Below are 12,501 nucleotides of genomic sequence, written 5' to 3'. Positions count from 1 at the left end.
GGGTTTCTCCCCTCGATGAGACTGAGGAGTGAGCTCGGTTCATTAGGGTTAGCTTTGCATCTCCTGTCAGACTGGCTTCTGTATAAGCCTTTCGAAATAGCCGTGCTGTTGTTTTCATGTCGGCCGCTGCGCTGTGGCCAAATGATCGATCAGAGAAGCTGCGGTCTGTGGCACTGGACGAACTTGGAGATTTGGATCGACTGTGGTATAACGACAAATACTCAATGGTGTTCCTCGCCCACTCGTTTTGAATTGAAGAATTGGAAAAGCTGAGAATGTGAAGTTACCGAGGCAGAGCGACACGTACTTACCAGATATCAAATACAGTGAAAATGAACTACGTCTAAAGCTTTCTAGAAATCACGTGTTCTCGTAACTCGTCCTCTATGGTATCTGAAGTACCCAAAAAAATGGAACGCAATGATAAAAGTGAAGAAACAAACGCCGAAAACGCAATGGGTCTCTTAGATGATAAGCCCAGTGCATGCCAGACTCCCCCATCACCCATTTCCTGCAATTACGCGTAAACCGCATGCATATTTATGCTTTCTTAGGTCTCTCCTGGATTACTTCCGCAGCCCAGGCCTGAATCTCGGGCAACCGAATGCGCGAGGCAACGTGGGTGAATTCGGTGAGATCAACCTCATTCGAGCGCTCATACTCAACCATCTGCAACAGCAGCTCCATCTTGTCGATATCATGCACAAAGTGGGCCTCAAGAGTTTCGTCCCTCTCGTATTCCTCAAAGATTTCCTTGATTTTCCCGCCCGAAAAGGTGCCTCCGGGGACATTGCCGAGCAGGGTAGTGGCGATGTAGTCCATAACGGAGGCTTCACGACGAGCCTTCTCGGCCTTAGTGATATGGTAGTCGACTGGAGTGATATCGCCGACAAGCGCCTCAGCCATATCGTGGACCAAGGCCATCTTTGTGCAGTGCGGGATGTTGATCTTGGTTGCTAGGGACGGCGGGGCCATCATCGTCATGATCGACATGCGATACATATGGTCCGAGATGGACTCGCCATTGATGCCAAAACGGCGCCAGCCCTCGCGCTTGGTGGTCTTAAGGTGCTCGATCAAGTGGAAGAAGGGGACAGGTGACGTAGAGTTCTCCTCTGGGCGGTAGGGGAGGGTAGAGAGCACTACAGATATCAGCTTTGCGTAGTCTGAAAAGAGGAATTGGAGGCTTACCAGTCTCGGGGGTCCATGTAGAAATGTCGGAGGCCATGGCTGGTGACATTGCAGAGAGAGAATAGCTGAGAGGAAGAAAGCAACACAACCAAAGAGGTCAATTGAGGAGGGGGAAAAAACAAACTAATTGTGACTAAGCACTCACCTACACCCTTTCCCGGTGTAGGTGAGCCCACACCTATTAACAAACCCATACCTGTTAACAAAAAAATCAACATTTCAATTTTAAACCTATTTTTTACCATCAAAACCATGCCGAATTCCTCCGAAAAAGAAGAGATTCTTCTCTCAAATGCCCTCGAATCCTATAAATCAGGCCAATTTACTAGTATTCAGGCCGCAGCCTCTCATTTTGGCGTCTCAAAGTGGAAGCTTCGAAACCGAAAGGACGGTAGAACAAATGGAAAAGGCCGTGCAGCTACCAAAAAGGCCCTAAATTCCTCACAAGAGGCCTCTCTTATTCGCTGGATTGAGCACCTTAATTCAGTATATACACCGCCAACTGCTATCGATATTGAGGGTGCTGCGAATCGTCTTTTACAACATTGTGGTTCCGACCGGCAGGTTGGCAAAATGTACGGCTATCAATTCATTCAACGCCTACCACCCCATATTACTCTACGCACACAAAAACCAATGGAAAAAGCAAGGATTGAAGCTGAATTACACAGTGATTTAGTTCATTGGTACCAGGTTTTTGGCCAGTTTCTTAAAAAGAATAAAATCCAGGCCCATGAACTATACAACTGGGATGAGACTGGCTTTCAGCTTGGTATTGGAACCAAGGAAAATGTTGCTTCCACCCGTAAATATGAGACTATTGCGACCGGTGGAATAGGCCAGAATATTACCGGCATTGAATGCATCTCTGCCGATGGCTGGGTTATGCATCCATGGTTTTTAATGCGTGGTTCCGAACAAATGGAAGATTGGTTCGATGGCGATGATGATCCTACCAACTATAGGGTTATTAAACCAACTGCTAAAGGCTGGACGGATGATAAAACTGCTATTCAATGGCTATTAGATTTCCATTATGCCACTAAAAAGCGAGTCGCTAAAGGCAGACCTAGGATTTTGGTTATGGATAATCATGGGTCTCATGGAACCCCGGAATTCGAACATATTTGCCAAAGCTTCAACATTATACCTTGGTGGTTTATACCAAAGTTAACACATCGATGCCAGCCTCTTGATGGCAAGCCATTCTCAGTTCTTAAACAAAAATTCCGAAAAAAGAACAATGAGATTGTACGATGGGGTGGAGATGTTGATGATAAACGACATTTTCTTCGAATGATCAAAACAGTTCGCAAAGACACCTTTAAGGCACAGACTATTAAATCATCATTTCGAGATACAGGTCTTTGGCCTTATGATTTACATATTGTTTGTGATCAAATTGATCCTGGCTGGGAAGATGAACCAGTCCTTGAGATATATGGTCATACGCCGTCACCAGACCGTGAATTTCCCAGTTCGGCAACGAATTCGCCGCCTAATTCAGATCAAAGATTCTCAAAGGTTGAGAATAAGGTTCAATTGATACTCGAGAACGATGAACCAGACCTTCCAAAGCTTCAAAAGCATATAGACCGTGCAATTCGTGGTGGTAAGCAGGCTATCCAAGACCTAGCACTTGCAAAACAAACGATAAAAAGGATGCAAAGCCACAAAATTCCTATCAAAAAATCTAAGCGCATGGTAAAAGGTGCTGCTAAGAGTCCATTATCATCAATTGCAGGCAATTCGAAGGTGTATCGGCGATGTACGAAGGAATCTAAATTGGATATTCGGCATGAGGCTGGGAACGCAAGGATTCGAGACTACTGGCATCGCGCGAATCAGGCTCTCAAAGAAAAAGAAGAGGCATCAGGGGATAGAGATTATCTTGATGTTAATAGTGAGCTATTTAGATATGTAGATCCAGATGGTATGGTGGCTGAAAAATAGGTTTAAAATTGAAATGTTGATTTTTTTGTTAACAGGTATGGGTTTGTTAATAGGTGTGGGCTCACCTACACCGGGAAAGGGTGTAGGTGAGTGCTTAGTCACAATTACAACGGACGCGGGACTGATAGGCGCTGCAAACAGTGCAAACCTTCGTTATCTATGTTTACTCTCCGTCGCCTGTTTACTAAAGTCCCCTTCGACACAGGATGGCTACGACAAGGCCTGTTCGGCCGAAACCAATGGACTGGCCGGGTCCCTCGCATTTGGATGTGTTTCTTCGCAACCTAAAGCTGTTGCATCTGGATCAACGCGAGGATTGGCCCGGTATATCTCTCCGCACCTTGACCCCAACATCACAGAACCAACGACAGCGAACCCGACTGATAGAATGGGCCTTGTATCACCTCTACACTATTTGGGATCCAGAAAGCGCCCAAAATGTACAGTTACTCAATCACCAGCTTCCAAATTTGTGAACTTTGCTAACATCCCCTGCAGAAACTCCGGCCCTTCTTCCCCCCGTTAGAACCTCTACAGTCTGTCAACCTCCGCGCGGCCTTGTTTCGGTGCCTGGGCGAATTAAAGAAGAATGGCGATCTGGGAAGGGAGATTATCCTCCGCAAAACCATGCTGGATGATTGCAAGGGCGATAAATTCGAGGAGCTGCTCGCTGGCTTTTCCACCGCCGTTCTCCGTAAAGTTGTGGCGGTCTCCGCAGACGAGATGCTTTGGAATCCTGCCATGAAACTTTCGACTGCAACAGCCATGACCCCAACCGACTATCAGATTCTCCTGCCGCTTATTCTTGCCCACCAAGTATCTCTTGGTTCTGCGGGAGAACGCCATGCCCGAGTTCGAGAGGCGTATAATCGGTTCTCACAGCTGCTAGGCGATAAAAAGATCGAGCTGGCTGAACGTGCGAATCAAGGATCAGATGGTTGCATGAATGATATGCAGATCGACCCCGAGAGCTTGGTGCGTGAGTTACAAACAAATTGGCTGGGCAGCGAGGAATGGGCCACTGCACTGCTCGAAGGCGGATCACAAAGCAGCACTGATGCTTTTCTGGAACTCCCTTTCTCGGTGGCATGGATGCGGGCAAAGGACTCGAATGTGGACAGTTTCAGCGGTGGGTTGAAGCAGGACCTGGTCCTTGATTTGGAGGGTCGTGTCCTACTCCAACGAAGTCGACTACGAAAGTGGCATGAATATAACAAGTCCCTCTCAAAGGAAAGAAGCACCGACGAAATGAGCGTAGCCTCGCTTAAAGAACCACGTGTGTTATTCCGGGATCACCAGTCTCTCACAGTTGCTAGTATATCCAAAGCCGTTCGCCAACCTGGGGATCGCGGGCGGACGTTGAAAGGGCCAGAGAAATATCTCCTGTCCTCTGTAAATGAGGCCTTATCCCGTATCAACGGCAAATCCCGCGTCAAGCCTGCAGTTTTCACACCGGAGGTTAAAACGAGCAGCAAACTACAATTCAGAAGCTCATCGGAGATTGTCAGCTCGCCATCAACAGTGGCAGAAGACCAACACACCACAGGCCATCCACCAGACATGGAAACCCCAGAGCTCCACCCAGAGCCCGAGCTCAAATCCGAGCCCAAGCCACATCCAGAACCAGAGTACACTCAACCCTCCCCCCCAATCGTCCAGCTCTCTCCGGACCTCCCCTCATCGGACGACGAACCAGCCCCAGAACCAATCAAACGCACCCACACCTTAGCCGAGCGCACGCGCAGATCAATGTCCCTTTTTCCGCCCGTGGCCCACGAAGCGCCACGGCCACGCCGCAGACCCCGCCCATCCTTCCCGGTCAACCAGTTCGTGACGCCGCGGAAGACCTCCGCGCACTCAGCTCGTTCGAGGGACGAGATCTCACGTGCTTCCACACCGCAGGATCAGCTCTTTGAGGAAGATGCTGAGTACGCGAGTGTCTTCAAGTCACGGCCACGTGTGGCGCTGAGTCCTATTTCGTCGCCGGCTGTGCATGTCAGCCCCTCTTTTGAGGAGGACAGTTTTGAATTGGATTATGAAGATGGGGATGAGAGTGAAGGCTGTGAGTGGGGAGATGTTGATTCGCCTTCAGCTGCTCCCCGATTGAGGAGCTAGGTTTTCAAATTATATATATGTACCAATAAGTACCTGAATCTTTTCTGCAGGGAGAGACTTTCCTATTATAGTGGACAGATAGTATATTACGCGCGGGTCATAAAGATGTACTTATTAATACCCATGGACGATTCATACGTAAAATAGTAGCATAGTGATGTTGTTGACAGTATGTTGATTGGTAGCAGCAAGTGACGCCTAAGATCCAGTGTGGTGTAGACATATACTGTGGACAGGACCTTGGTCCCACTTAGGGCAATCCCACTCATGCGGCCCATGCTTGCTGACTATCAGATTGTTTTCTCGGCTGACATGGATGGTTATACAGACCCCGACGGCTGTCCCCGGAAGATTCCACTTATCCTCTTGCATTGGTCATCGGCTGCAACCCACCTGGGCAGATTCGAGTAGTGTGCAGTTTCTTCCTATCATAGATTCTTGCAGCATGCCCCGATACTACTCCGGTAATGTATCACATCATTTTAAACTTAGAGCCTCGATGCCCTCTGTATGTAGGGTCGACTTGGACAATTTCTCAACCCTTTCTGTAGAACATGTCCCCTGAATTTAACCACTACATATCCCTTACTTCATGGCAAGGTTACTATATGACGAAGTTGGACAAGTGTAGCTGTTTGAGTTTCTATGCATGTCAACAATGCATAACGCCACTTCGACGAAACCAACTGATTCGGCTGTAACACTCATTAGATTCAAACTAGGTTACACATGATTCATCTGGTATTTGCACTATTTTGCTTTTGTTCCTTGTTTGTGTGTGTAACCCATGTTACATCCAGTGATTGTTGCTGCCGAATTAGTTGTTTCTATCGCGGTGGGCATGGACTCTTCAATTGATTCAGAATTTCAAGTTTCTCCCGAAACAACCGATAAGGAAGGGGTCATGTCATTATTGATAGATATAAATACCGCTCATTATGGCTGGAATTTCCCAGACCTGGGGTAATCAAGCTCCATTACTTTTCGCACATTGCAGTTATTGCTCGACCCACAGTGCCATATTAGGAGATGGATAATACACTTTCCGGAAAGATTGCATCCCGCTTCATCGAGAGCTGGATCATGCCCAACTGGACACTAGTGATTGTTGTTGCTGCTGTGAGTACAACCGTCAATATTTGGTGACGTTTATTTCTTGGCGTCATGATTGACCTTTCGACGGCTTAGATCATCTTCTATTGTATATATCAAATTTACCTTCATCCTCTTTCTCGATTTCCAGGGCCAATTATCTCCAAGCTCTGCAATGCCCAGTCTTTATACTACGCTTTGAAAGGCGATGCTCACCTGGATGTACTACGGTGCCACCAGAAATATGGTACGTATGTCCTATTCAGCAAGGCCCATATACAAAGCCATAATTGAACTGTATACAATCAGGTCCCGTGATAAGATACACCCCGAGCACTCTCATCTGGAATAGCACAACTGGGCTGAGAGGTAAGGTTTTTCCAGCTTCTACGGTTGAGCGCGCTCCTAATTGAATAAGATATCTACGGCATCCGACGGAGGGTTCACAAGACACCTAACTATAGATTCCTCGACCAGGGAATTCCAAATATTCTCACAACCTCCGACAAATTCATACATGCAAGTCGGCGTCGAATGCTGAATACCTGTTTCACGGACACGGCTATCAAAAGATTTGAACCCAGATTATTGCATCACGTACAGAAGTTCTGCAACTTACTATACCCCTCAGAAATCCAAGAGGATGCCGGTGGCCAGCTTTCCTGGGGACCAGTCATGAACATGTCCGAGTGGTGCGCGTATCTCACATTCGATCTGATGACTGAATTTGTCTTCAGCAAAGGATCCAACTTGCTGGGAAAGCCGAAGAACCGGGCCTTGCTTCCGGTGGCGGAAAGATCGTTGGACTGGGTGGCAGTACTATACAATCTGCAGCTTCCTTGCGCCGAACATTTAACAAGTTTCCTATTCAGGGTTGTGAATCGTCGCCATGGTATCTTCACCAGATATATCAAGTCTAATTTGAAAGATCGACATGGCCTCAGGCCTGAAGATCTCGGTGGAGACGTTTTCTCCCATTTGCTGTGCAATCGTGACGGTCATTCTGGAGAGAAATTGAATACTGAGGAAATCCAATCGGAGTGTCAACTCCTGTCTGTTGCAGGTGAGTTCGGAACAAACTACAAAGTGGACAGGTAACTCATTCCACACGAAGGATTTGACACCCTTTCAAGTGCTTTATGCGCTACAATTTTCTACCTCAGTCACTACCCGCATGCCTACACTCTTCTGGCAGCTGAAATCCGAACTACCTTTCAATCTAGCGCAGATATCCAACCAGGCGAGAGGTTAAAGGGGTGCAAATACCTCAATGCATGTATCGACGAGTCACTGCGAATATCACCCCCAATTTGCACGTTTGCCCCCAGGGAGGTTGAGGAGGGAGGTGAGATGATCGACGGAAACTTGATCCCAGAGGGATGTGTTGTGGGCACCTCCATTTATGCGATTCAGCACAGCCCAGAATATTTCCCTCAACCCCATGTATACCTTCCAGAGCGGTGGTTGACGACCAACGAGAGCCCAATAAATGCTGCCTTCACACCATTTTCCATGGGACCCAGAGCCTGTATTGGACAATCAATGGCCATTTCAGAGCTTCAGACCACAATTGCACTCTTCATATGGACGTTCGACTTCAAGCTCGCTGACGGACATGAAGGTACAATTGGGATGGGAAGTCCCCAACAACGAGCTGGGCGTAGAGATCCCAGCGAATTCCAGTTATATGATAGAATGACAACCAGGGTGGAAGGGCCAAAGATTCAGTTGCGTCCAAGTAGCAACGCGAGGAGCGACGAGAATTGTCGTTGAGGACGTGATCCCAGCCAATATACTGAAGGTGCACAATTCTAATTTCATTATGGGTTTATATTATTCCTGTCGAGGCAATGGTGCATCCACCATTGTTTGCATCCTTATTGTTTGTACCAATACGCTAGGTATATAAGCTTCGAAGTTAACTCACACGGATAGTAACATTTGACGTGGGAGATCAATACGAACACCAAATAGAAGTCGCACAGTCAAGAAACACACAAAAAGGATTTTCAAAAATCATTTAATCACCAGTCTTACGGGATTTATAAAATGACATGAGCATCAACAAATCCGTGGAGGATGAATGATGACTCGCACGTGCCGCACGGGAAGATCGAGTGGGGGTCAAGTATGATGCCATGGATGTTTTAGTCTCGAAACATGAAACGCAGATGTCAGAGATAAATTGGGGAACTCGGTTATGTCAAAATATCAAATCTTTAAAAGTATCCCCCATGTGCACTATTATCACATGTAGATAAACCGAGATTTGAAATAAAAAAGTACATAGTTATTAAACTTTTGCATCTTAGATCCTAGAAAAAGGAATCTTGCAACGGCCATATCAAGATCAAGATCCGAGAAACTTTGCCACGTTTTGCCAGTGCGACAGAGACCAAAGTCTCCAAGAGGCCCTTGCTCGGAATCTGGCAATCTTACTCGTTGTAGTGTGCAGGGCATTGGTCTTGAGATAATCGCCCGTGCGCTACTTGGGCTCCAATATTTTCACGTCTGGGTGTTCATATTTTGCGGATGTTGTCCTAGAAAATTAAAACCAAAATCCTTCCTTCCGAAGAGGTTCTTCGGCGTCAACTTCTCCCTCATGGCGCCTCCCTCAGCCACACTCGTTCACTCCCTTGGTCATAATACCTTGGGAAAGGTAGACATCGCTGTTCAGTCGGTCCTTTTGGCTATTGTTTTTGTTTCTGTCGGTCTACGGTTATGGTCGCGACGATTGCAGTGGATTTCGCTGAAATTGAATGATTTGTTGATTATAGTTGCGACGGTAGGGTTATCTATTTCATTGCTTCTTCTCAATCTGTGGCGCTGTCGGTTCCCCGCAATATCTCGACAAGGCTGACTATAAATGTATAGTTCTTTATGATCGGTCGCTATGTGGTAGAAATCATTATGGTTGTGCTGTGTGGAATGGGGCTGCATTCCACCGAAGTAGCCCAGGTCGGAGGGTCCGAAGTTTTTATCCAATTCAATGAGGTAGGTTACAATGAGTTGCATCCATTTGATTCATGTCGATTAGTGTTTATTAAACTAACCCGACCATCAGCTTACATATGCGGGTGATCTTCTCTGGGTCACCGTGATCGCCTTGATCCAGTTGTCAATTCTTAACTATTATGTGCACAACTTCGGTCAACGCGCTATTACCTTGCTAGCATATGTGATCATGGGTCTATGCTCGGCTCTCTGGGTTACAGGTTTCTTTGCAACTGCATTTTTTTGTACCCCGCCAAAGAGAATATGGCTTCCCGACACTCTGGGTCATTGCGGAGATCGCAAAATGTTGCATACCGGTGTCAATGCCGGTGAGGCAATTCTCAGCTTCTTTGTTGTCATTCTTCCTATCCCTTTGATATGGGGCATGCCCTTATCGAAGACTAGAAAGACTGCACTGGTGTGTATCCAAGTGCTAGGGCTGGCGTGAGTAACCAACCCATGATCATACGCAAGAAATATATGGTACAGACCTAATGGCTAACCAATGCTCCAGAATCACTGCAATTATTGCTGTCCGCATGAAAATCGAGTTCGACCTCGACCCAGAAGATCCAACCCACAGCTCTGCCAGGAAGTCAATACTTTCATGTATCGTGCCTCTTCTGGGAATAATTGTTGCCTGCCTCCCAACCCTAGAACCAGCCATTCAAAGGATCTTCAGAATATCAGCGCCTCCACCTTCAGCTCATACATCTATATATGATCCAACTTTTGCGAGGTATTGGAAGACGACGGTTCTTTCGGGTAGGGGGTTGGAGGAACCAGAGATGCCTCTGGTCACTCTTACTCAGCCATTCATGGCAAAGATGGGCTATCTTGCTCCTGGGAATATCCAGGTCACTTCACATTGGGAGATTCATTCATCGCGAGGTTCAGCAAGACTCGATAGATCACCCGTGCGGCAGGCCTGAGGGGTTTTATATCGAGAAATCTGTGGCTTATATATTGAAATGCATACATATAGACTTCGGGTCTGGTACTCGAGATCGATTAAGTTCATTTTATTATCTATTCCCCCAAAGTACGGTAATAAATGCCCTCGCCTGGGGAATATCGACCGCCCAATGTATATAGCTTGCGCTTCCAACTATTCCAGTATATCTATCTGTGAGCTCTGTAGTGAGTCTGGAGTATCAATGTATTGAATACAAAAAAATTAAAAATTAAAAATTAAAAAAACGTTGGAGCCAAAATCATATGCCAGGAGATGTATGTCTCAAGCACGAAGATATTTCTGTGCATATGGACAGATTCCTGTTGCCTCCTTTCTTTCTTTCTTTCTTTCTTTGCATTCCTTATTGTGGTATACAACGAGGCTAGGTGAGAGAAATGTTTATGTTTCTCTTTGCTAATTTACTCGATAAACATAAGAAGGCGTAAACAAAGCAAAACCATGGACACAATCAGGTACATACTCAATTTGGCAAATTAGCCTACACTTTATATACAGCAGCCGGTGATATTTTTCATCCCAACTCATTGTGGTTGGCCAATTGGCCTAGTGGTAAGGCATCCGTTTCCGGTGCGGGAGATCGTAGGTTCGAATCCTGCATTGGTCGTTAACTTTTTGCTTTTCTATCCCCTAAACAAAATATGCATTTGTTACTGGAGATGGATTGATTTTTTGAGGCGGTATGCTGGTGATTAGCTGATTGGTGATGAGATAGGTGGGTGAACGGAGGGAATAATCACATGTGGTTAGTTAGTTAGGGCTTGCTTGTAGCCATCATCCATTTAGATAGAGGTAGCGAAACAGACAAACAGACGGATTTACATACATATATGCGTGGAAATAAAAACACCCAAGACTGGACGGTGTTAAACAAAGTAGAAGATCATACATAATACCATGCATGTGGTGAAAATAACCTGATATTTGAGCTACCTGCATGTAACTAACGATTATTGTGGTAGAACAAGCTGCGGATAGATATATCTTACCCGGATACCCGGATGGATTTGAAACCAACTGAAATAAACATACAACATATAACATGCCCAATAATAGTTATTATTTATTATATATATGATATCGATCATGTTCTCAATTATGAAAATGGATGCTTCTAAATAAACATTCATTCACTTCTTGGATGAATGAATAATTTATTCATTCGGATGATGATGGACAAGAAAAAAAATGGTATGTATGTAGCAAATAGCTTCTTCCAAGGTTGAGGGGTGTGGATTGCCTGCCTAAAGATACAAAACCTCGCCATATTTAAGGATAAGCAACAAAAAGGATAAAGAAGCCCCGGTCGATAGGGAGGGAATACGTACATCATAGCAGTTAGATAGATATAGCTAGAATAGAAAAGAAAAGCAAAAAAAGCAAAAAGATAACGACCAATGCAGGATTCGAACCTACGATCTCCCGCACCGGAAACGGATGCCTTACCACTAGGCCAATTGGCCGCCTTGTGTATGAGTTGATCAAAAAATGGCATTATCAGGGAAAATTAATGAGCACTACATATTTCCATATTTGCTGTAACCCTACATACGCGTAGTCAACAACACACTATACGTACGTACATTGCTGTCTGCAGATACGAACCGATGCTTGAGGTAAGAGTTGCATATGTACAGGTGTTTCGAGCGACCACTACGAGTGGCGTAAACAAATCTACGAGCTCCCAAGCAGGAGACGAGAACCCCAAGGTGGGAGGACGTCTCTCAGGAACAAACAAACAACCCCTTAAGGAGGGCGTATTGCCCAACACCAATCAGTTCCTCGAAAAGAAGCTCCCGGGATTAAAGACCCAGGGAAGAAACATCAGCAGCGCAGGTCCCGGACCCTACATCGTCTCCCACGATCAGCCAGGATCATCCCTTGCATAGCAGGGAGGTTGAAACCATGATCAACGGAGAAATTTGTCGAGATCAAGCATTGGTGCATTCCCGTCGAAGGAGAAAAGAATTCAGCCACCCTGTCAGAGCAGCGAAAAAATCCACTAGGATTCTCCGCGAGGGGTTGATATCGCCGCACAGGCAGCTGAGGAGCAAGACGCAACGACGCCCCTTCATATCCCAGTTATGATAGAATGTCACGAAGATGATCCGTCCTGAAAATATTAAAGAAAGTGTGGAATCCCTCGAGGTGACTCGCATTCCCGCAGACGTTCGTTAACACCC

General features: G+C 46.0%; 5 protein-coding genes across 5 annotated transcripts; 4 read left to right on the top strand and 1 right to left on the bottom strand.

Moving 5' to 3' along the window:
* Positions 1 to 416: 416 nt before the first annotated feature.
* N7471_001589 (HD domain-containing protein) lies at positions 417 to 1,280 on the bottom strand. Its single transcript, XM_057274310.1, has 2 exons — positions 1,192 to 1,280; positions 417 to 1,142 (listed from the first exon to the last, which is right to left on the bottom strand). The coding sequence occupies exons 1-2, from the start codon at positions 1,238 to 1,240 to the stop codon at positions 541 to 543; spliced, it is 651 nt and encodes a 216-aa protein (XP_057142489.1). The 5' UTR covers positions 1,241 to 1,280; the 3' UTR covers positions 417 to 540.
* A 2,070-nt stretch (positions 1,281 to 3,350) lies between these two features.
* On the top strand, positions 3,351 to 5,259 carry N7471_001588 (uncharacterized protein; the record flags this gene model as incomplete). The annotated part of the gene is made up of 2 exons (XM_057274309.1): positions 3,351 to 3,584; positions 3,643 to 5,259. 2 exons carry the CDS (start codon positions 3,351 to 3,353, stop codon positions 5,257 to 5,259), a joined length of 1,851 nt encoding a protein of 616 aa, XP_057142488.1.
* A 1,767-nt stretch (positions 5,260 to 7,026) lies between these two features.
* On the top strand, positions 7,027 to 8,124 carry N7471_001587 (cytochrome P450; the record flags this gene model as incomplete). The annotated part of the gene is made up of 2 exons (XM_057274308.1): positions 7,027 to 7,414; positions 7,466 to 8,124. 2 exons carry the CDS (start codon positions 7,027 to 7,029, stop codon positions 8,122 to 8,124), a joined length of 1,047 nt encoding a protein of 348 aa, XP_057142487.1.
* An 829-nt stretch (positions 8,125 to 8,953) lies between these two features.
* Positions 8,954 to 10,277, top strand: N7471_001586 (uncharacterized protein; the record flags this gene model as incomplete). The annotated part of the gene is made up of 4 exons (XM_057274307.1): positions 8,954 to 9,136; positions 9,226 to 9,345; positions 9,416 to 9,789; positions 9,860 to 10,277. The coding sequence occupies 4 exons, from the start codon at positions 8,954 to 8,956 to the stop codon at positions 10,275 to 10,277; spliced, it is 1,095 nt and encodes a 364-aa protein (XP_057142486.1).
* Positions 10,278 to 11,925: 1,648 nt separating this feature from the next.
* Positions 11,926 to 12,207, top strand: N7471_001585 (uncharacterized protein; the record flags this gene model as incomplete). The annotated part of the gene is made up of 2 exons (XM_057274306.1): positions 11,926 to 11,934; positions 11,956 to 12,207. The coding sequence occupies 2 exons, from the start codon at positions 11,926 to 11,928 to the stop codon at positions 12,205 to 12,207; spliced, it is 261 nt and encodes an 86-aa protein (XP_057142485.1).
* Positions 12,208 to 12,501: the final 294 nt, after the last annotated feature.

The sequence above is a fragment of the Penicillium samsonianum genome (genome assembly GCF_028829775.1).
Source record: "Penicillium samsonianum strain IBT 33392 chromosome Unknown utg000001l_segment0_segment0, whole genome shotgun sequence".
In the NCBI taxonomy this organism is placed as follows: Eukaryota; Fungi; Ascomycota; class Eurotiomycetes; order Eurotiales; family Aspergillaceae; genus Penicillium; species Penicillium samsonianum.
Note: the sequence above shows the minus strand (reverse complement) of the source record. Positions and strands in the feature narration are given on the sequence as shown.